Source organism: Echinops telfairi, unplaced genomic scaffold, assembly GCF_000313985.2.
Source record: "Echinops telfairi isolate 266 unplaced genomic scaffold, ASM31398v2 ScPeMD7_7469;HRSCAF=8507_0, whole genome shotgun sequence".
Classification (NCBI taxonomy): domain Eukaryota; kingdom Metazoa; phylum Chordata; class Mammalia; order Afrosoricida; family Tenrecidae; genus Echinops; species Echinops telfairi.
This window is the reverse complement of record NW_022111372.1, coordinates 85,797,609-85,822,524: the sequence shown is the minus strand read 5'-3', so window position 1 is coordinate 85,822,524 and position 24,916 is coordinate 85,797,609. Positions and strand designations below refer to the sequence as shown.

General features: G+C 38.6%; 1 protein-coding gene across 2 annotated transcripts in view; it reads left to right on the top strand.

Moving 5' to 3' along the window:
- The window catches only part of SPINK5 (serine peptidase inhibitor Kazal type 5), a 79,938-nt gene that overhangs the window by 28,417 nt on the left and 26,605 nt on the right, over positions 1 to 24,916 (top strand). For both annotated transcript variants that reach the window (XM_045284745.1, XM_045284744.1), the window contains exons 12-23: positions 1,170 to 1,297; positions 2,994 to 3,075; positions 5,259 to 5,386; positions 6,351 to 6,432; positions 6,752 to 6,879; positions 11,417 to 11,465; positions 12,629 to 12,756; positions 15,931 to 16,018; positions 17,326 to 17,453; positions 18,523 to 18,586; positions 21,925 to 22,052; positions 23,523 to 23,634. In XM_045284745.1, coding sequence (XP_045140680.1) covers positions 1,170 to 1,297; positions 2,994 to 3,075; positions 5,259 to 5,386; positions 6,351 to 6,432; positions 6,752 to 6,879; positions 11,417 to 11,465; positions 12,629 to 12,756; positions 15,931 to 16,018; positions 17,326 to 17,453; positions 18,523 to 18,586; positions 21,925 to 22,052; positions 23,523 to 23,634 — 1,245 coding nt within the window. The remainder of the gene's footprint in view (positions 1 to 1,169; positions 1,298 to 2,993; positions 3,076 to 5,258; positions 5,387 to 6,350; positions 6,433 to 6,751; positions 6,880 to 11,416; positions 11,466 to 12,628; positions 12,757 to 15,930; positions 16,019 to 17,325; positions 17,454 to 18,522; positions 18,587 to 21,924; positions 22,053 to 23,522; positions 23,635 to 24,916) is intronic.

The following is a 24,916-nucleotide window of genomic DNA, read 5'->3' as shown; positions in this document are numbered from 1 at the left end:
ACTATCATAAAATGTTACAGTCTCAGAAAGCCGTAGGGGCTGCTCTACCCTGTCCAGTAGGGTTGGCATATGTTAGATTCGACTCGCTGTCAATAAGTTTTGTTTGGAGTTCTGAGTTGATGTTATAAAGTAGCAAATGCTTTTATGACCCCATCACATAATAGAATTAAAGGTATGATTTTATAGTCTTATTTGGACCACTTTACTTGATGCAAGCTTTCTTTAACATTATTTTGTTTTGATCTGGAGGATTGCTCAGCCTCCCTGAATGTGGACGTCTCAGTTTTAAAAAGTTATCCACTTTAAGTCTTGTGTGTTTATATAATTTTGCCTTATTGACTAGACCTTATTTTTTATACTTTTTTCTCCCTCAGTCTTAATCCCTTTACTTTGATCTATCAAATGGTTCTCAATTAATGATTTTATTTTTCAACTGAAAAATGTATTGATTATATATGACAGCATAGCTACTTTGCTCCATCTTAGTTTCTGCTCTCTCAGTTCTTTCACACAGCTGACAGGGCAATCTCTCTCAGACGAACATTTGCTCTTCTCTGCTGTGAACAGCTTACATTTGTCAATGCCCAAGAACAAAATCTAAATTATCAAAGGTCTTTAGTAGATTAGATCTGACCAACCTTTAAGATCTTCCTTTTGACCTTTCTAAACATTCCTCTCTTTGCTCAATCGATCCCGATGCTACTCTACTCCTTGATACATTGGAACAATCTCAAAAGAACATGTACTTTCACACATCTCTGTCTATGCATAATTCCTCTTAGAGAACCCATTTGCCACATTGGGTGAACACAGCTTCAAAGATACAACTGAAGCATAGCTCTTCTTTGAATCTTCTGGAGTAAACATGCTTAATGCTGACTTGTGGCACATTCCTTAATAGTTTATATTTCACATACTTAGCCTCTCTGTTTGATTAGTAAAGGAGCCAAATCATATTTTTATCTCCTTAATTTAATTCATTTGTGGAATACATAAATGGGCCAATATGATTAGGAGATCAATTATGCAATTTTGGCATGGTCTTAAGTTCTAGATGTTAAAAATATTTTTGATTCTTCTCTTCCAATTTCTTTATTAAAAATCACTTTAAAGTTAGAAATAGTGAGTTAAAAACTATATCTAAATGGCTTTATTCTTTCATTATTTAGAAACTCTGCAGTGAATATCAAGATCGTGCAGTGCATGGCACACTTTTCTGTACCAGAGAAAATGATCCCGTTCGTGGTCCAGATGGGAAAATGCATGGCAACTTATGTTCTCTGTGCCAAGCCTTCTAGTAAGTATGACAAAGAGACTCTATGGGACTCGAGAACTGTACGGGGGTGGGGGGGTGGGGGCTCTTTAAGATAGAGCATCTGGGGTCTTAGAGTCTTGAAGATAAACAAGCAGCCATGTAGCTGAGAAGCAACAAAGCACATGGAAGAAGCACAGGAGCCTGTGTGATCATGAGGTGTTGATGGGATCAGGTATCAGGCATCAAAGACTCAGAGCAAAAGCCTCATAATGTGAATAAGGGGGGAGTGCAGAGTGGAGGCCCAAAGCCAATCTGTAAGCAATTGGACATCCCCTTATGGAAGGATCGTGAGGAGAAGATGGGCCAGCCAAGGTGCTTTGTAGCACGGATGAAACATACAACTTTCCTCTAGTTCTTTAATGTTGTTTCCTTCCAACTATCATGACCCTAATTCTACCTTACAAATCTGGCTAGACAAGAGTATGCACATAGATACAGATAAGAGCTGACAACAGGGAATACAGGACAGATAAACTCCTGGGGACCAGCAATATTGAGAGTAGCCATACCAGGAGGGGAAGGGGAAGCTGTGGGGAGAACGGGGAATTGATCACAATGACCTATCTATAAACCCCTCCCAGGGGGATGGACAACAGACAAGGGGGAAAAGGGAGACATCGGACAGTGCAAGACAGGAAAAAATAATAATAATTTATAAATTGTCAAGGTTCATGAAGGAGGGAGGGAGGAAGCAAGGGAGGGAAGGAAAAAATGAGGAACTGATACCAAGGGCTCAAGTAGAAAGAAAATGCTTTGAAAACGATGATGACAACATATGTACAAATGTGCTTGACACAATGGATGGATGTATGGATTGTGATAAGTTGTACGAGCCCACAGTAAAATTATTTTTTTTAAAAAAGATAATCTATTCAAGCCGACTTGTTTCATAGATGAGCAAACTGGTTCAAAATAAGGAAGAGTTGAAGAAGTTAAACAGCGCACATTGGTTGAAGAATTGGATGATGTACCAACAGTTATTTAGTTCAAGTATATATTCCTAGAACTCCTTCTTTTACGACTGGAACATACTTAGCACTAGAACAAACGTGCCTTTAGGCCAATATCAGATGCTTTCTGGTTCCTTAAAACCAATCTGAACCACTTTTAGAAGTTATAGGTATCTCAGATAATGATAGATGATATTGATGATGATACATAGATAGATAGATAGATAGACAGGTAGAGTTAGCATGTAGCAAAAAAATTGGTTAGTATACAGTTTCCATAAAACACACAGAAATCCCAAAATAATTATAGAAAAAGTAATATGATGTGACATTTTTCAGTAAGTTAGACTAGCCATTTGTCTCAGAATTTGGAACAACAGTTTACTTGGCATTCTAATAAATGGATTGCATTTACAATCCATGGTTTATTGTTTTTTTTCACAATTAGAAATGCTTGAAAAGCCTGTAGTTAACTGTGTGTACAGTGCAAATACTGTTCATTTAAATGATCAATGCATGATTATGTTTGGTCTTTTACATCTTCCCTTCACACTTGGCCTTTTAGAAAGAAGAGCAATGAATATATGAAAACCATCATGAGGTGGTTTATTCCTTCTCACTGATGGTGTAATGAAGGATCAATGTTGGTCCTCCCTAAGGCTAGAAGGCAAGGCTACAGTGTGCATGTTCAGTGCTAATGGGTCTCCCTTGTTTTGTCTCTCCTGCAGCCAAGCAGAAGCTGAAGAAAGGAAAAAAGCTGGAGCAGAAGCAAGAAATAAAAGACAACATGAAAAGACACCGTCATATGCAGTGGGTGGAGCCCAGCCAATTAATCCTACTAGACACTAAAATTTGAACACATCTCAGAGACCTTAATACCTGAAACATTGTCCAGCAAAAAGCCCCCAGGAAAATCATAATGCTTTAATCGAAGGATGATGTTGAGCTGTTCTACTTTTGAACTAACACGATATAAAAAGAACACTCACTGGGAATTAGAAAAATAGATTCTAGTTCCAGTTCCGTCTTTTACAGACTATTCCCTTGAGCTAATTACATGATTCTCATTCTTATATCCTAGTGAGTTGAGCTAATAACTCTTGTCCCTCCTTTTCTGAGGGCAGTTGGAAAGAACTAAGAGATAAACTATGATGGACTTTGCAAACTATAAAACATCGTGGGAATATAAATGTTATCGCTATCTGGAAAGGGAAACGCTTGCCAACCCCCCACCCAATGACATACTAGCTAACGAAAGAATCTGAGGAGTTCCCAGCCTTTCAGAAGTCTCTGGGCCTCCTTGCCATTCTCGGAGGCCTGAGAGTAGACCCAGGCTTTGACCTCTCTGAAACAAAATCATCGGTACAGAGTATCCAATCCCAGAAAGAACCCGTGAGAGTACCAGTGTGCACAATAGCCAAGGTCCACAATGGCACATCATCAAGACCCAGGTCACCTCAAACTGATGTGTGATGCTTTTTCTATAGAAAAGAGCACCATTAATACTGTCTGTCATCTGCAGTTAGAAACCATTTTCTTTGGCTAACCGCTTTCCAGAGAAATTCGACCTGTGTGTTTCCAATCTACGAGCCTTTTTGCCATATCCCATATGAATGAGGGAAAACATACTTTGAACCCTCAGAAAAGCATGATTTTTACCTCTTAATTATGACAAATGTTAATATTTATAGTCTGATATCAATTAGCAACACCCACTGGTTCAGATAAGAAAGGAACCCTGTTGATACAATGGTTTAAAATATTGGACTACTAACCAAAGGGACAGTAGTTTGAATTCACCAGCAGCTCCACGGGGAAAAGATGAGGCAGTTTGCTTTCGTAAGAATTTATAGTCTTGGAAGCTCTATGGAACAGTTGTACTTTGCCCCCTAGGATCCCACATATCATCATTAACTACAGGATGAATGTCAGTCTCCAGTCTCCGTACCCCTCTCTCTTCTTGTTTCTCTCTTTGTGTCCATATAAAATTTCATGATTTTATATGCTTTCTACCTCCGTGACTCAACTTAATTCATTTTTGCGCTTATTTCCAAATGCATTCTAACCCCCCAAAAACCTACTCAAATAATTCTTGCTCCCGTTATTTCCTGTGGTTACCACAATACAAAATTGTGCCCTTAATCTCTAAATCATGAGTTCCCACTTGCCTATATTTTGCATTGATCCTATTTTGTTTAGAGAATCGCAGATTTTACGAGTCTGTGTTTCTATTATATTGTGACATCTTACTTTAAGTACTCACATCCCATAGTGAATGTTAAGTTTTTTGTGTTAAAGTCTACGTGTGGGAGAAGCACAATGAAAATCTTAGGCTCAAAGAGACAGAGCGTCAGTGTTGCTAATAGACCGCGGTTGTAGCAGTGACCATGTCAATCTACATCACCGAAGGCCTTCCTTTGTCACTGACACCTTGTTTGACCAAGATGAAGGCCTTTTCTAGGGACCGGTCCCTCCTGATAGCGTATAAAAGCACATGGGACTAAGTCGTGGTTCTGTCTTCTAGGAAGGGTTTTGGCTGACTTCTTCAGGAAGTATATGCTTTATCCAATAATGCTTCCCAACACCACAGTGTAAAGTCATCTGTTCTTTGATCTTACTTATTTGTGGTCCGTCTCTTGCTTTCACACATAGGTCAGTCATACCTTAGACTTCAAATGGCATTTTTGTTTTTGAACACATTAAAGAAACCTTTTGCAACAGATTTTCCCCATGCCATAGACAGTATTTCTTGACTGCTGTTTCCATGGGCACGGACTGTGGTCCCAAGTAAAATGAGATCCTTGTCGACTTCGCACTTTTCTTTATTCATTATAATGTTACTTATTAACCCAGTTGTAAGGGTTTTTGCTTCACGGCAAGTTGTAATCCACCTCGAAGACTGTAATCTTTGATTTATCCAATGCAGCTATTTCAAAATTCTAATTTAAATAAAAATGAAATCTATGTCCAACTTCCCCCCTCTCTCTTGTCAGGAACTGTGCAGTGAATTCCGCAGCTTTGTGAGGAATGGAAGACTCCCTTGCACCAGAGAGCACGACCCCATCAAGGGCCCCGACGGGAAAATGCACGGAAATACCTGCGCCATGTGTGCGGCCTTCTTGTGAGTTGTGCTCCTGCTGAGGACACGGGAAGGGTCTGGTCTTTTCGGTTTTATTTCTGTGTTCCGTTCTGAGATGACCGCTATCATAGAAGGACAATATAATGAAACCACTCAGAGGAAGGCCATAATTAGAGAAACACGTTGACTCACGGCCCTTGAAGGGTGTGAGGGGTTGAACATACTTAGAAGCTCAGTCTTCCCTTCATGAAAGGGAGTTTTCATTTTTAAATATGAGAAAAGGACCGGTCTAGCCAATTTCCATGGGTTCGAGTGAGGCCAATGAGTTAAAGCTATGAAAATAGCCAGAAAAAATGTGTATCATTTGAGGACTTTTGAGAAGAAATGAACTACCATATTTGTCAAGATGATAACCCAAACCTAACTCAGTGCCAAAAATCGATTCTGACTCCTCGTGACCCTATAGGTCAAGATAGAACTGCCCCTGTGGGTGTCTGAAACTGTAACTCTTGACAGGAGTGGACAGCCTCATCTTTCTCCTTCGAGTGGCTGGTGGTTTCGAACGGCAGACCTTGGAGTGAGCAGCCCATTGTGTAACTCACTACAGCACCAGGGCTTCTGTCAAGATAACAGGAGTAGATGATTCTACAGTTAAAGCACAGAGTTGATAGCCATCAGAGTTACTGTAGCACACCGGAAGTTAAAAAAACAAACAAACCCTTTGGACTAGGCTTTAAATGTTTATTTAGCTTGTACTTAATAACTATGTATCTTTGAGCACGTTATGTATTCTTTTTAGAATCAGTTTTCTTATCTTTAAAGTGGATCTATGACCAAAATCTCAGCTACAAGAAATTGTAAGGAGTTAATAGTATGTGCACTTGGCTAAGCACAAAGTATGATTTCAGTCAATACTGATCATAGTTATTAAATAACAGTTGAGATCACTGAAAATCTGGAAATTCTATGGTTCTGACGCATCCCATTTTAAATAACCCGCTTTTAGCCAAGCAGAAGAAGAGGAAAAGAAAAAGAAGGAAGCTGAATTGAGACATAAGAGACAGTCTGAAAATATGACTTCGTTTGAGGTGAGTGTACGTCACTGAACACATCATTGACATGTGTGTCTGGAGTTCCATGGATGGTATGTAGCTGAGTAACTCTTAGAAGCTGTATTACACCTTTCCAGTATGTGTGTGTTCACATGTGTGTTACCAAGTACATGGGCGACTATTTTGAGGTCGAAGGTCCATAGCTTTTATCAGGTACCTCCAAAATGAAGAATCATTCTAAAATAAGCCAATGATTGCTTCTACCTAAGTGGGGGGTGGGGGGGGCTCTCAAGCTCTTCAACTCCTTTTGGCAATCTATGTTTAACACCTCCAATGTCCTCCCTCTGTTTCCCAGGAGTTGTGCGCCGAGTATCACAAATTTATGAAGAATGGACAGCTTCTCTGTACTAGAGAGAATGATCCCATCCAAGGCCCAGATGGGAAAATGCATGGAAATACTTGTTCCATGTGCGAGGCCCTCTTGTAAGTAGAGCTCAGTCACAGTGCTTCTAAGGAAGCAGGAGAAGGAATTACTTAAAGAGGTTTTGATGCATAGTATTCAATTTGGGATGTATAATAACATTTAAAGGAATTAAAAACAAACAAACAAAAAGAACAAAACTAACAACAACAACAAACAAAATGAAAAAAAAAAAAAAACCACAGGCAAAAATGGAGCGTTTTCAGATAATAACTGCTGATAAACAAAACAACCACAACAAAAACATCAAAATCAGCTTCTAGGACATTAAAAGACATTAAAAGCACTCAGTCTTTTAACCAGAGAAGAAAGTACTTCACGATAATCAGACTAAATGTTTTCGGACTCTGCAGGATTAACAGCTGAATTGTGAATGATTATAAATTGTTGTTAGGTGTCAGTGAATCCGTTCTGACTCAGCCACCCTGCGTACCACAGAACAAGACCTGCCTGGCCCGGCACCATCCTCAATCTTTGCTGGTTGAAAATCATCGGTACAGTCACTGTACCAATCCATTTCCTTGAAGGTCTTCCTTGTGTTCTCTGACCTTCTACTTTACCAAGCTTGATGTCCTTCTCCAAACACTGGTCTCTGGACAACATGCCCATGGTGTGGGAGATGAAATATCACTCTCCTTGAATCTGTGGACCGTCCTGGCCATACTTCTCTCCCAGCACACGTAGTCATTATTCTGGAAGTCCATGTGTGGACCATTTAATATTCTTTGTCAACATCATAATTCAAAATCATCTGTTCTTCTTTGGTCCTCCATCTTCATTGTCACACATTTGCATGCATGTGAAGCAATTGAAAATCATGGCAGCAGTCATGTAAAAATATGCATGGGCACTCACAGAGCACAGGGCAGATGAGGCTTTGTTCCTGACATGGTCTTCCCAGCAAAGCCCGGCCACCCACCTGCATTTCCCTCCGACACACCTGGTGCCCAAGCCTCGCTAGAGCTTGCCCGAGACATGCGACCTTTTCTGTATGAATTATCCACAGTAAAATGTGAAAAATAAACAAGGCTTTATTTTAATTTAGTTCCTGTTGTGCCCAATAAAAATCAAATCTTTAAGGAACACACACACACAAAATATCGGTAGAGTTCGTGGCAAAGATTATGGGACTTTTTTCGGTTCATTATTTTTCTTTTTGCTCCTCTCCGAGACATCAAGCAACAGAATGAAAATGGATGGGAGAGGACAGGAAGAAAGAGTTGGGATTACAATGAAGAAACGTTTTGTAATGGAATTGAGTAAGGCTGCTTCAGGAATGATGATTTTGTTCCATGAGAGGTAGATGCCCACTTAAAGGAGGCTCCAAGGATGGTGTTAGAATAGCTACAGTGTGTCTCAAATAAGCATCTCTGAATTTTCTGATCTCTTTGATCTTTGACCCATGAGCAATCCTGATTTATTTTCTATGCGACATGACGACACTAAAGGTTTCAGCTATTCAGTCTTCTTTGACTGAATAGAATGCATGTTCTGGTATAAATTTGAGCTTTTGAAGCATCAAAAATCGATTTCACTGAAATGAAGACAATGACTCTATTATCATTATAACCCAAATATTAATCAAGTGTATATAGTTCTCCAGTAGGTGTTAAGAGCTTCACTCTTAGCTCTTTCAAACTCCACAACAACCATGTGAAGTAGACTATGTTATCACAAGTACAGATGAAAAAAGCTAAGCACCAGAGAATGATACAAATGTCAGAACAGGATATATGCAATGCAGATAAAGGAAATGGGTGATGTATTTCTCACATAGGTATAGATAGGGCACAATCAATTTTCAGGGTTTTTATGAACTTCTGATAGTTCTTCCTGCCTGTGCCTAAAGGCTGGCTTTGTTATTATTATTAGTAGTAGTAGGCAAACATTTTTATTAGGACATAATCCAGACATCATACCATTCAATAGTTCAGTCATGTCAAGCAGTGGTGTATATTCACTACCACATTATTTTAAAAATATTTTCTTCCTGCTGTACTTCTTGACTTCAGCTCCCCATTTCTGCCACCCTTTCCCTGCCATGCTCCCTGAGCCTATTCTAGTTATAGTCCTTCTAGACTCACCCAACCTGGGTTTCCTACATCAAAAAACATAGAAAGATGCATAACTCAAGGCCAAGAATGTTACCAACAATAACAAAACACAACAGAAATAAGCCCTGACGTCAGACACATACACACATACACACACACCAGAAAATATTAAAAACAAGAACAACCTCAAAGTGTATCAAAAGGGATATCAGGTGAACAAGTTTTAACCATTCATTTTAATCTACGATAAGCATCTTTCCAATATTCCCATCCTACAGTTACGGTCAGCGGCGACTCGCCTGAGGCTTATTCCCCATGTAGATCTTGTGAACGTATTTTGGACTTCCATTGTCATCCATAAACCAAAACAGCCGCCATGGAGTCAGTGCTGTAAGGGTTCATGGGAACAGAGAGCCCGTCCTTCTCCCGGGAGCTGCTGGGAGTTTGGAGCAGCTGACTTTGGAGCTCACAGCCAGTGTTTAACCACGATGCCCCCAGGGCACCTGACTGTCCTCCACAGGCTTCTGCCAACCGGAATTTCACACTTTCAGCTCTGATACCGGGCCCTCCTGTACATCAGGCTGGCTTTTACTCTGTCTTACTTCTAAGAGACACCTTCAGTCACAAAAAGTAATTCTGCCACCTAGTGATCAAAAGGGCTCCTCCTCTCATAATTCCCATGATAGAAAGAAAATGCTCCTTAGAATTTTCAGTAAAGTTAAATTTGTGGTAAAACTTAAATCAGCTTTCATATTTAAAAAAAAATGAAGAAAACTCACATTTTTGAAGTTGATTCAATAAGTTTCTTCAATCAAATAGAATAATTATTAATTTAAAAAGAATGTTTAGTTGCCTCGTAATTTATGGAGATGACTCGCTCAAACAAAAATAACTAGTAAACATTTAGCCATTTCAAGAGGTAGCATTTGATCACGGAGCCAACGGTGCTGAAGGAAGAAGTCCAAGCTGCACTGAAGGCGGTATCTGAAAACAAGGCTCTAAGAACTAATATTATACCGGTTGGAATGTTTCAACAAGCTGAGGAAACACTGGAAGCACCCATTCATCTAAGACAAGACATTTGGAAGACAGCTACCTGGATAACTGAATGGAAGAGGTCTATATTTGCACTCATCCCAAAGAAAGGTGACCTCAAAGAATGTGCAAATTTATAGAATAATCATTAATATCACATGCAAGTAAAACTTTGCTGAAAATCATCCAACGGTTGCAGCAGTACATTGACAAGGAACTACCAGAGGTTAAGGCTGGATTCAGAAGAGGACATAGGACAAGGCATATCATTGCTAATATCCAGTGGATCTTGGTTGAAAACAGAGAATGCCAGAAAGATGTTTACTTGTGTTTTATTGACTAGGGTATGGCATTAGACAGCATGGACATAACACATATCTCCAGACACGAGAAGGATGTGAATTTCAGAACACTTCCTGGTGTTCATGAAGAACCTGTACACGGTTCAAGAGGAACCAAGGGAATGCTGCATCGATTAAAATCAAGAAAGACGTGCATCAGGATTGTAGACACTCATGATATGTATTCAAATTCAGCATTAGGATTGGGAAAAGTCTTATTAATAACCTGAGATATGCAAAGAACACAACCTTGTTTGCTGAAAGTGAGGAAGACTTCAAGCACTTGCTGTCGAAGGTCAAAGATTATAGCCTTCAGTATTATTACAACTCAATGTAAAGGTAACAAATTACGACTACTTAGCACTGGAACAATAGATAACTTTATTATAAATGAATCAAAGATTGAAGCTATCCAGCTTGCTTGGATCCACAATCGTGCTCATTGAAACAGGAGTGAAGAAATCAACAGATGCATTGCATTGGGTAAATCTGATGCACAAGACCTCTTTAAATTTTGGAAAGCAAGGATGTTACTTTGAAGTCTAAGATGCACTTGACCCAAGCCATGATACTTTTAATCTTCATGTGAAAGTTGCACATAAATGTGGAAGACCAAAAAAGAATTGATGCATTTGAATTACGGTGCTGGTGCTTCTGAAGAATATTAAAAGTACCAGCGACTGCCAAATAAAAAATCAAATGTGTCTTGGAAGAAGTACAGCCAGAATGCTCCGTAGAGTCAAGGATGCTGAGACTTGGTCTCATGTGCTTTGGACATGTTATCAGGAGAGGCCAGTGCCTGGAGCAGGGGGCCTTGCTTTGTAAAGTAGAAGAGCAAAGAAAAGCAAAAAGACCCTCAACAAGACGGATTGACACAGTCCCTGCAGCCGTGGGCTCACACATGAGAACACATGGGAGGGTGGCGCAGCCCTGGTGTAAATATAGGGTTGCTGTGAGTTAGAGGAGACTTGACATCAAACAACCGCAACAACATGGGTGAGCTTTGAAATTCCTTGACAATGGTTAAAAAGATGAATAATGAACATGTTAGAATCAAGATTCTACTCCAATATGACTCAGTTCTTTTCCCTCCTTTTCCATATTCTTAGTCAACAGCAAGAAAGAGCAAGAGTGAAGCCTAAAAGAGAAGTTGCAAAGGTAATTCTCACTGAGAAACTGATGCTCCTCCTAGACATATTATCCTCTAAAAAGCATTCCCTACGTATCTTTATTATAGGTCTTTTCCTGCCAATTTTCATACCTGATGTGAAGAAAGCATTTCATCTGAAAAAATTGCTCTTGATTAGAATTTTCTAGATTGCAACTTTATGCAAATTTAAGTTAATTTAAGAAAATGTTCACTCTAAGTATTTTTTCATATTTAGTAATTCTTAGATTGTTGTTTTACCCAGGTTATTTTTAATTTATATAATTTTCTAATTCCAATTTATTATAACTACACCTCTATTATTTCAAGTAGAGTACAAGATCATCATCATTCACATTAGTCTCCTTTAAAAGTATAACAGTTTTTAATATATAATCATATTTGTTCTTTGTCACCAACCATAGAGGAAGCACTACATTTCTCATCCCTGATTAATATAGTTAAGCAAGTCCTCTGATTTCTCTAGTTTCTTTAACCCTTATGCCTTTATAATTTATAATTTTACAGATTACTTAATAAAATATGATGGTAAATGCTGGTCTCTCATGAAGTTGCCAAATGAAAATTATTTCCTTAAAATTTTTTAATTTGTTTTTCAGTGAAGCATTACAAGATTTGTACTTACAAATTTTATGTCCTAACAACAGCTATGGAAAATACAAATCTACCATTATTTGGGATAAGATGACATAGCTAAAAAAAAAAATTGTCTCCTCTTAAGTCTGTCAATTACTTTGTCTGCTAGGTAGGACCTTTTGTTGTAATTAAAAATACTGCTAAGGTAGAACTAACTGAACATGCCTTTCATTCATCTTATCAGTTGCCAAATCTGTTTAAGCTTTCTAAATGGTCCTAACACATTCTTCTAATTCCTCCCCCCACTGTTACTCTCTTGGTTCAAAGTCAGCATTCTCAGTCCCTGGGCTATATCAACATAATACCAGAAATGCGTCAGTTTCTCCATGAACAATATTTGTTTCCACTCCATCTTATTCTTTTCACATTCTTAAAATGCAAAAGGCAACTGATACAGATAATCGCTTTTGTGTGTTTTTCTCCTTACTACTCTCCAGGCTTACTTTTTACCTTATTAGAGGGAAAGAAGCTGGGAATATGGAAACTCATCCTGAGCAAATCATTTCTTATTCCCTAGGATATTTGCAGTGAATTTCGGGATCAAGTGAGAAATGGAATGCTCATATGTACCAGGGAGAATGATCCCATCCGTGGCCCCGATGGCAAAATACATGGAAACAAGTGCGCCCTGTGTGCAAGCATCTTGTGAGTATCTTTCTCCCTCTAAATGTCATTATTATTTCTGAGACTCTGATTTCTCATAAAGGTCTAAAATATATATCATGGATATTTGTAGTACAACTTAAAAGTTGTTTGAAAAAGACTAGGTGACATTGAATCACATAGAATGTTATTATCACATATAACCCTCTCCCAGGGGGATGGACAACAGACAAGTGGGTGAAGGGAAACACCGGTCAGTGTAAGACATAAGAGATTAATAATAATTTATGAATTATCAAGGGTTCCTGAGGGAAGGAGGGTGGGGGAAGGAGGGGAAAAATGAGGAGCTGTTACCAAGGTTGCAAGTATAAAGAAAATGTTTTGAAAATAATGATGGCAACGAATGTACAAATGTGCATGACACAATGGGTGTATTTATAGATTGTGATAAGAGCTATATGAGCCCCCTATAGAATGGTAAAAAAAGAATGTTATTCTCTTTTAAATTATCCTTCTGTCAGCTAATTGACTCATCAAGAAGGTCACAGTTTAGTATTTGATTAAATAGTCTCCTTGGTCTGTTTTCCATCTCTGACATTCGTTGTTCTATGAGTATGTTCAGACCACGTGTGTCAGTACATAGAGAGACACCCCCAGAGAAAGCCCTCATGATACAATGGCTGAAAGATTGCCTTTTGACTCTTCAGCTGCTCTGCAGTTAACAAACCCTCAAACCAAACCCACTGCCGTCAATATGACTATGAGTCCCGGTGACCCTATAGGACAGTGGAGAGCTTCCTTCTTCTATTTCCAAGGCTGTGAATTACTGCACAACAGAAGCTTTCAACTTTCTCCCAGGAAGTGACTGGTGAATTTGAATTGCCGAGCTTGCAATTAGCAGCCAAATGCATGTCACTTTGCTACTAGTGCTTAAAGTCTTAGCAATTCAAAGACCCAGAACAAAAAATCATATCAATGTGAACAACAAGGGGGTGCAGAGTGGAGACCAAAAGCCCATCTGTAGACAATTGGACGTCCCCTTACAGAAGGGTCACAAGGAAGACATGAGCCAGTCAGGGTGCAGTATAACACTGATGAAACATACAGCTTTCCTCTAGTTCTTTAATGCTTCCTCCACTCCCCACCACTATCATGATCCCAATTCTACCTTACATATCTGGCTAGACCAGAGCATGTACATGGGTACAGATAAGAGCTGGAAACACAGGGAATCTAGGGCAGATAAACTCCTTAGGACCAATAATGAGAGTAACAATACCAGGGGGCGGGAGGAGAGGGAGAAAAAGGAAACTGATCACAATGATCTTCATATAACCCCCTCCCTGGAGGCGGGCAACAAAAAAGAGGGTGAAGGGAGACATCGGTCAGTGTAAGACAGTAAAAAATACTAACAATTTATAAATTATTAAGGGTTTGTGAGAGAGGGAGGGTGTGAGAGGGAGGGGAAAATGAGGAGCTGATACTAAGGGCTCAAGTAGAAGGAAAATGAAGATGGCAACAAGTGTGCAAATGTGCTTGACACAATGGATGGATGTATGGAGTGTGATAAGAGCTGTACGAGCCTCCAATACAATGATTTAATAATAAAAAAATGACTTCAGCCTAGTCTGAGGTCATGGCTGAGAGGTCTAAGGCACTATGTGAGGACTTCAGCCTAACCTAGGCTGTCCCTATGAGATAATTCTAACCTATTATATTGGGCTCAATTGTTGGCATCTAACCACAGTAATATTATATATGTGTGTGTGTATAAACATACACATGCTATGTATGTTTATACTTAAGTATGGATGTATACATATACACATATATAAATGTTTATATACACAAAAAACTTCATGGAAAAATTCCATTACCTTTTAATTCCACTTTCTCACATATATTTTGAACTGCCCTTGTCTATTCACATAAAGGTAAGTAAAAAATATTGCGACTATGATTCCAACTCATATATATGCACAAATTGATTAGAAACCAAATGCATTTACGTATCATTCTGCCATCAGTGGGGTGATCTTGGGGCCAGAGCTCAATCTCATGGGACAGTAGAGCAGAAGTTGATTATGATTACCACTTTTCGGGCTCTCTCTCATTTTAAGTTCCATCTGGACCTCCAAGCCTCATCCTAAAATAAGTATTAAAACTGTATTTAAATAATATCTCATTAAATGGGCACCTAACTGTCAGTTACACCTCAGCTTTCACATGCTTTGGTCCAAATTTACGTTTTCGCTTAGCTTCTCAAAAGGAGAGTTTGACAGTGCAATATTAAGACCATATGATATTGTGACCTGAGATTCAAGTAATAAGGATTTTTCGTTCACTTTCTAGATTTGTTGGTGCTATTTAAATGAGTAGGAGCCCAGCTAGCACATGGTTAAAAACTCAGCTATTAACCAAAAGGTTTTTGGTTAGAGCCCAACAGCTGCTTAGTTGGCTTCTGTGAAGATATATGACCTTGGAGACCTTATGGGACAATTCTTCCCTATCTTCTAGCGCCCATTGCTATGAGTTAGAATTAGACTAACCTGCAATGGGTCTGGGCTCTTGCTGAAATAACTGGACAATACATGCTGAGGATTTTTCACACTCCGATATTCAACGTGTCAAGAATGTCCGAATATTAGACTCAAAATCAACTTCCAAAAATCTGTTGGACCATCCTCTTCGCATATTTCTATTGTACTCCAACCTTAAATTTTGACTTTAATTCTTATTTTATTAAATTGATATTTAATATTTTAGATATATATAATTTTTCTAAACATGATTTATGATGAGTTTGGTTTTGTAGTATCATTATCAAACTTTGCTTTCATCATTGTGATGGTAGCTGTTCAGATAGGGAAAAAAGAATGAAATCACGATAATTGTCACATCTTTTATATCACTGATGTAACAACTACTGACCTGCAGACAAAATATCAGATGGATACTACTTACCAAGAAAAAGAGCAAGCATGGTAGTTTCATTTAATTTTTAAAGGGTGAGCGATTCTGGAGTCTATCTACATTATTGGCTAAAGCAATAGGAACTTTGGGACTGGATAATTTGCACTTGAGACTGAATCTTGATATAGGTCAAATATGTATGTATGAATGGGGATGCAATAAAGATCCTCATTCATTCTTACATCATACTATGAAAAAGAATGGAGATTCATACTTAGTTTGTATCTTCTTTTTCTATTACAGCAAAGTTGAAGAAGATGAAAAAAACAACAATGACAAAGAAAAAAAGGAAAAAGTTGAGGCTGAAAAAGTTAAGAGAGAAGCAATACAGGTAGTTGCTTTCGATCAGCGCAACCTAGTAAACGTTCCATCATCTTTTCACTTTGCACGACTCCTACTCCCTCCTCTCGCCCCAGCATCTTTTGTGACTTTGCAAACTGATCATGAGTATCACCATGTGTAATATGAGATCCTTTTCATTCAATTTATTGACATCAATCTGGCCTAGTTCTTAAGCATTAGCGAGGAGCTCAATTATTGAGCCACTGGCCCTCCAAAGAACTATATATAGATGTGTCTCACTGTCTGAATGTGGACCAATAGAGGGAGGTACTCAGATTTTTCTCCATATTGTGTTATACAGGAATTAGGCTTTAGTCCCAGTTTGACCACAATTCTGTGAAATTTTGGTGAACTGTTGCTTGAGAAAATCTTCAAGCCCTTCATTCCCTTTCTGTAAACTTTACCTGATGATGGTGATGGTGAAAGCTATTGTTTATGTAGTTACTGTCATATGCCAGAGATTGTCAATACTTTATAACTAGCTTTGTAGTAACTATTTAAAGTATGTCTTATTATCTGTATTGTAGAGAGGAGGACTCAGAGCTCAGAGAACAAATCTGAAACAAACAGAGTAGTTTTCAGCAGTAACAAACCACGAGTGTGGCTTCAAAGCTTCTGGTGCACTCTAGATTGGTGCCTACTGCTGCGTGGAATATTTCTTCAGGCCATTACTCAGGTCTTCATTACCTCCAGACTCATTTCTTCTACTGTTTTCCCTTATTTGAAAAAGCGTATTCCTGTCTGCTCTTGGTACTCTTATTTTTACTTCCGACAGTCTATTCTTAGCTATGAGACCCAAGTAATTATTTAAAAACATAAGGAATATCAAGATGCCCAACAATAAGAACCAATGTCCATCTCATGGCTTATCACGCCTCACATAATCTAAACGTTGTCAACATTCAGACCTTATTTTCTATGATGCTACCCATCATTCCCTTGTGCTAGCCACACCGGCCAACTTATTGCCTCTGGAACATGCCAAGCACGCTGTTCACGGGTATCCATGGCTAGGACAGACGATTTAGGGGTCATTCTTGGCCCCGTCCCCTCCCAGTAAGATCAGGCAGTTAATTTTTGTGTGGCTACATTTCTTTATTTATACAAAATTGTACATGTTATGTCTACTATTTCTATGAAAACCCAAGGGACTCACTCCTAAGTGATAGTACAGTCTCTCATATACACATATATGGACTCCAAATGTACTCAATCTATTCATTGTATTTGGGGACATTAGTTCATAATTGTTTACATTTCCTTTTCTGATTCCTGAATCCTCCCTTTATTTGATAGGAACTGTGCAGTGAATATCGTAACTATGTAAGGGATGGAAGGCTCCCATGTACCAGAGAGAATGACCCCATCGAGGGTGCAGATGGGAAAATTCATGGCAATACGTGCTCCATGTGTGAAGCTTTCTTGTGAGTAGTGCTTCCGTCATTGCTACTGCAGGGAGTACGAGAAGGCAGACCTAGAGGGGGTGAAGGAGTAATATTGAAGGTTTTCCCTAAGAGATAGGTCATGACTACTGTCTTTCTATTGAGTTCGCTGTAGTTGCTATTAAAGTCATACAACATTTATCCTAGTATTCTTGTTGTTCCGAACGGTGTTTGAATCAGTATCAAGGGAAGACCATTTGCTGAGGGTTAATTCTCCCAGAGTCAGTGACATAGAATTACTGATACTTCTTCCACTGCGTATGTGGGTCACTGTCGCGGACAATCCAGAGATCTAGTCATTGGATGTTAATGACTGGAAATCTATTAACAACTGGTAACTGTTAACAACTATACATGACAGTCATTATGTTTAATATTTCAGATGATTTTCTGAGAAGGACCAAAGATTCAAAAAACAAAACATTAAAAAACATACATTCTGTCCAGTGCCGTCAGTTCTGATACGTGGTGACCGTATATTTTACAGACTACAATTGGGCTGCCCAGGCTTTTCTTGACTGTAATAGTTACGAAAGCGGATTTCTAGGCCTTTCCAAGCACCAGCCCTTCAACTTGTAGCCGAGAGCAAGCTGCGTCATTCAGCACTCCCCCTCTCACTACAAGTTGATTCCAACTCTTAGCTGCCCTGTACCACAGCGTAGAACTGCTCTTGTGGGTTTTCAAGGTTGTAACTTTTCATGAGAGTAAAAGGCCACGTTTTTATCCCAGAGTGACAGGTGGTTCTAATTGCCAACCTTTGGTTAACAACCCAATACCTGACCACTATGCCACCAGGAGAGAGAGGAGAATACCTGTAATTTCTATGAGAATGGGAATAATGAACATTGACTTTCTGATCTGTTATGGCATGTTTGTCTTATAATTAAAACAACATTAAAACAAGCAAAAATATGAAAAGGTTTGCATTTTCCCACTTCCAAACTAAGTTGGCAGATGTATAGAAGCAATGGATGGTCTCTCGCTACAGAGGATTTCCTCTTTTTAATACATTAAGTACTAGGAATAATGATCTATTTTCCCTCTCTTGCAGCCAACAAGAAGCAAAAGAAAATGAAGTTAATTCCAGAACAAAAGTTAAAAGAGCAGCTGATAAGGTAGTTGCCCTGGAATGTTGATATATTAATGAAAGGATGAAATAATAATAAAAGAGACCAGGTTTGCTATTCTGATAGAGACTGGTAGAACTCCTGATACTGTAATTCTTAGTCACCCTCAGGTCTGGAACTGAACTCACCCCTGTTCAGAGTAATCAACCATCTAAGATCAAAAGAGCAGCACTTCCCCAAGGACACAGTTTAGAGGGTTAGGGCAGAAGGCGGAATGGAAACAGGAAACACAGGGCGGAAGTGGGATACAGGGTGGTACCTTGAGGGATTGTAATGTGCGCATTGGGTTGTGCATGGGTTGTTGGATGCATAATGATGTTCTGCCTTGTAAACTTCACCCAATTCACAATAAAAAGTCTGTTTTTGATTTTTAAATAAATAAAGGAGGAGGTTTGCAATTTCTCTCTAAAAACAACTCATGGAATTAGTGATGCTGACTTTTTCAAACCTACCCAGTGGCTCCGTGGGGAAAAGTTCTGGCAAACTGCATCTGTAAAGATTATGACCACGAAAATCCTCACGAGACAGTTCAACTCTGTCACATGGAGTTAATATGAGTAAAAAATCAACTTGACACATCTAATAACAGCAGTTTTGAAGGATCTAAAGGGTTTCCTTACAGGGAGTAAATATTTGAGGCTTTGAGGCAATATTGAGTTGGGTGCAAAGACAGTCCTCATGCCTAGTGCTGTGGCCCTAAAGCAACCAAAGATGCATGTCAGCGAATATGTGGCTGTGTTACAATTAAGCTTTATAAAAACAGAAGATGGCCTGGATTTTTCCCAAAAGCTTCAGTTTGCTGACTCCAACATAACCCCTCTCATTTTTTAAAACTGAGAAGATATAAAGTTCAGAGAACATAGAGCATTCCTATTAGAACCTGTATCTTCACAATTCAAGGTTCTCACATGGAAAAGTGTGAAGAATGTATCCAAACCCTTGCTTCCTGGCATCCAGCCCCGCCTGCATTGTAACAGAATAGTGTATTTTGCTTTGTGTGAACGCACTTGTTCAAAACCCAGGTAGGTCCATGCTTTATATTTAGTGTGCTTCTGGTGCCAGTTTGGGGATGGGGGGATAAAGAAAAGAGTTATCCTTAAATAATATGTTCTTGGGTTCAGAAGTACTGACTCCATGTAAGCTCTCCAGTTTTGGGGTCATTTATTTTCACCATTAAAGACTCTTGATAGTAAAAAAAAATGATCTCCAAAGAAATATCACATTCTGTATGGTTATATTTTACCCAATTGCAAATCTGAATTAAAAATAATATGAGTGCCTTGTTTGAACAAAAGTTACTCCAATATATTAAGAGAAAATTCTCTGGTAATGGCCAATTCTTAATCTCACATCAGTTAGTAAAACAAACTTGTCTCCCCAATCACCCTTCTTTCACTAAATCTGTTAAGAGTTAGGAGTTCTGGTAATGAATCTTGAATCAGAGGTAAGAAAAAAAAATCACACTGCAGTTCACATTATCAACTTCAACTAATAGATTCAGAAAAAGAAGATACAATTCAATCATTTCTATGATCCTGTGATTAAGTTGCTCTCAATAAAGTCATCATTATATATTTATAAAGTCACTATGAGTCAGAATCAACTCAATGGTAATTGGAGTGCTTTATAGAAATGGTGATAAATTGTAGCTATATTATTTCACCTTATTCGCTCCAGAATTCAGGGCTTATATTGAATATCTAATTTATATTCATCAATATTATTTTAGCCATGTGGACTAGATTCCAAAGTCTTTAAGAACGGAGAACATCCCAGAATGAGAACGAGAGTTGAAATCATTTTGCGGACAGTATGATTGCAGTATCTGGCAATGTTTAGTTTTTGGAGAGGACCAAGGGAGGTATCAAAAAAGGACAAGAAAAGTAGTGCCAAAGATTAAAAAGTCTCACGTGAAAGAAAATAAATACTGTTTCTCTGAGGGAAGCACAACACTTCATCTTCACCGACTGATTTAAGGAAACATGATCTACTTTTTATGACAATTTATAAAAGCAAATCTATGTTTTTGCTGTTGTTAGATGCCACCAAGTTGTTTCCAACTCAGTGTTCTCTGGGCAACAGAAAGAAACACTGCTCCGTCCTAGCGTTCTCCCAGTCCTTCGGATCTCTCAACTCAGTGGTACAACCACTGTTCCAGTCCGTATCCTAGGACCATCCCCTTCGTTTGCCTTCTACTTTCCCAAGCATGATGTCCTATCCAGAAACAGGCCCCTTCTGATAACATTTCCAAAGTACATGAGATAAAGTCACACCAATCTCACTTCTAAGTTGTTTTCAAGCCGATTTTTCTATCCCGCTGGCAGACCATGGTGTCTTTAATATTGCTCAGCAACACCATAACTCAGAGGCTTCCAGTCTTCAGCCTTCCAATTCCTTGTACAACTTTCACATTCATGAGAGGTGATTGAAAACACCGTGACTTATGTCAGACACACATTAATCCTCAAAGTAGCTCTGATATAGAGGAGTTACTGTTATTTTTCTGCGTCTCCAAAATGTAGGACTATGGCTAAGCAGTTACTGTCAAGTTGACTCCAAACATTGGTGTGTGTGAGTAGAACTGTGATACATAGGATTTTGATAATTATTATTATTATTATTAGCCTTCTGAATCACTTCTGAGTACCTTGAATCTAAGTATTTCCGTTAGAAGTCAACCATGCTAACTGGTTGGTTTACCCCAGGACTCCAATACTCCAATATTTATATATATATATATGCATATATGTTTGTATGTGCACACACATGCACACCTGCATGGCTAATTTCAATGTGAACTAGCTTGTAAAGTAGTTCCTTCACAGCAAATGGTTTCTTGGCAGGTATGATGTAAAGGGATTAAGATACAGTATAGGTAGTTAAACAAAAGGAACTTAGAGACTCTATCCAAACATGAAGTTTTTGATTTTCAGACACATGAAGTGTTTCATTGGTTGGTTGGTTGGTTTTGCATGGCATTTTGATGTAAAAGTATTGAACAATAAAAGCAAGTACTGTTTTAGCCCGTCATCAGAGACTGCAGTTTAAAGAGTCTTGCTTCTGTGTGAATCCAGGCGTAGTCTGTATTTGGGGGCTAAATCTCAAGAGAAACAAACATGCACAGACACATCTTCCGCCCCCGCCCCCCCACACACACCATTTTAAGGTCTATATGTTTAGTAACAACTGGATGATGCAGTTGCCGAGGTGGGGGGTTTGGGAATTTTAAAAATTTCCTCCCCACTTCATTCCAGCATAGTAGAAACCCAACAAACATAATTTCCAGGAAAATATCCAAACACTTGACTTTTCTTCTTTTTTTATAGGATACATGCAGTGAATTTCGGAGTCTTATGCAAAATAAAATGCTTTTCTGCACAAGAGAAAATGATCCTGTGCGTGGCCCAGATGGCAAGACCCATGGCAACAGATGTGCCATGTGCAAGGCACTCTTGTGAGTGCACAGCTGAATCCCCTGAGTGGGTAGCAGAGTTGGGGTGGGGGTCAGAGCTGTACAGATATATTTCATTACACATAAAAACAAAGCATTATCTGTAAAGCGTTTTTAGACAAATTCTCTCAAAAGACCAAGGTTCTCAATTCTAGAAAAAAGATACTATTATAAGTAGGCCATTGCCTTCTCCAAGAGTTCCAAAGTTAGAGACTCACAAATCACAACATCTTTCTGGATAAAATTCCAAATCCTTTGCTTTCAAATAAGATTTTTTTTCTGGTTCAGGATAGAATTCCAATTGGGAACAAAACCACGTGTTACTGCTAATCTACCTACTTTTTTGACACCATCACCCTTACAGGAAAAGCAACATTTAGAAATGGTTTTATTTTTTTCCTGAGCATCTCAAATGTAAAATCTGTATAATGAAGACTCTATAATGAATATAATAACTACTCTTATCAGAAATCATATAGTCTATCAGAGATTAGACATGCACATACGCTAACATAGTACATAGGAAGAAATTCTCAATGCAAACTGATGTCTACAAAGCTATGGTCCATCAAGGGAGAGAAAAGTTTTATGGGAGGGGAATAAATTACACTTTTAATTTGGAAAGTGTGTGACATGGCAGTGAAGTATGATTAGGAAGAAGGGAATACCATTAGTGGAATATCTAAAATTAAGAAAACTGTATCGAAGTACAGAAATGAGCAAATTATCTTCTTTAGGTAGAACTCTCTAGCTTTACTAGCTTTGAAGTCAAGACCAAGAATTCTGAAGTATATATATTGAGAAGTTGTGAAAGTTTTTCAGGTGGGAGAAAAAGTGGCTTAAATGTCGTTCTTCCAGGGACATTCATCAGATAGTAGTAAAAAGAAAGGAAAAATGCTGGAAGGAACTACAACTCAGAAAGCTACTGACACTGTGGAGGTTTGCCGTGAATTCACTGAGAAAAATATGGAGCATTGGGAAGTAGGACCACGATGGGAGGCATAGTAAAGGTGAAATCAATGTTATGTGGCAATAGCTGTGAGCCGAAGGACTAGAAGCAGTGAGATATCACTAAAAAATATTGTCCTTTGAAAGACAGAAAATCCAGAAGGAAACATACATTTGGCATAGACAATAATTATTTGTGAACCTTTTGAATATGAAGTACTATGAGAAATTGTGCAGGTGGTGTCCAATGAAGATTTATTTATGAGCTAGTTATTAACTGTTCACATTATATTGCACCTGGTCATGTGTAGCTTGATCTTTACCTTCTTCAAAGAATGAAGTTCTTTCATGCAAAGAAGTTCACATAACTAATTACTTTACTTCAGAGAAGAGGGTCTGGTACATAATAAATATTCAATAAAGCCTGACAAAACCTGGGCAAGTTTAATATAATCATATGATTAAAAAATTATAGAAATTATTCCACCCTCTTCGATTTATTATTTGCTACTTTCTAATTTCCAGTCAGAAGGAAGATGAAGAAAGAAAGAAGAAAGAAGAGGAAGATCAGAGAATTACCTCAGGACATGGTGGAGGCGGTGGAGGTGGAGAAGGTGGAGAAGGTGGTCAGGCTCAGGTGAGAACAACCTCTGATGGCATCACCACAGTGGGTTGAACTCCTTGGCGAAGTGACAATCACATGGCCCTGAGAACAGTTAAGTGTATACAGTGCTCGAATGAAGACTATCTTTGGAAGATCAGAGGAGTTTCACTATTGATGCTGTAGGTAAGATCAACAGGTAGTTCTCAACCTTGAACGAGCTTCTGTTCGGAGGACTGCTCTGCCGCGTGTTAGTTCTGACGTAAGTGAAAAACTTGGTTTTCTTATTCGTAGTTCTCATGATTACTGTCTTTTATTAACAGTACTTTTATAAATCCGATCTCTATTTTCTGAGATTGGAAACATACATGAGAATACCAGCAAATTGTGTGCTTTAGTAGTTTATGTACTACATATTTCTGAAACGTTGTATAAGAGATGAAATAGCACATGCACTATAGTAAGTTCAGTTCACCATCATTTGAATAGGGTGTCAATTGGGGACTACCTGGGATTTTTTGGCCTCTCTTGGGTCCCTCTCGTCTCCTTTAAGTGTGGAGATGATTAGTAGCATGGTGACCCTTTTCTAGTCTTCTAACCACTCAATAGCAATCGGTCCTTCACGTCAGTAAATGATCTCAGCAGCACTATATGCTCTTCATTTCCCCCCATTCTCTTCTTTGTATTGGATGCAATCACTGTTGGGAGGCATTATTCCTATTGACCTAAGGCAGGATGTGCTGTTATAACTATAAAATAAAATAAGTGAGGCAAGTTCTTTCCTGAGACAATTTTAAGTGTCAGCATGGCCATATTATCTGTGAGCTCACTCTCTAGTAGTGTGACCATTGTTTAATAGACTTCTAGCTATCTTATTTCACGTCTTTTGATCTTGGGATTTCAAACGTTTCTCTCCCCAGATCTGACATATACCACATGTTTACCCTTGATAAACTCTGGTTGTTCTGTTTCCCTTCTTCCTTGATTTAAGGGCCTTAATTCTCACTCTCAAAGGCAACCTCCATTAAACAGAAGAACAATTAGTTCTAAATATGTGGCCCTGCTCAATATTTGCTCTCATGATGTGATCACTGCAGATTCGGTGCTATAGCAAAGTGTGAATAAATCAGATGGTGCCTGGCTAGCAGAAAGAATATTGTATGGTGGTTTAAAGGCTTGTTTTAAAACAAGCAGTCATTTAAGTGAAGTGCCAGCTAAGTTCACATGGAAGGAACACATTAGCCCTTGTCATCAATGAATTGTAAATAATAAAACCCAAGATCAGAGAAGGGAATGGTATTGAAGTTCAACTTCTGAG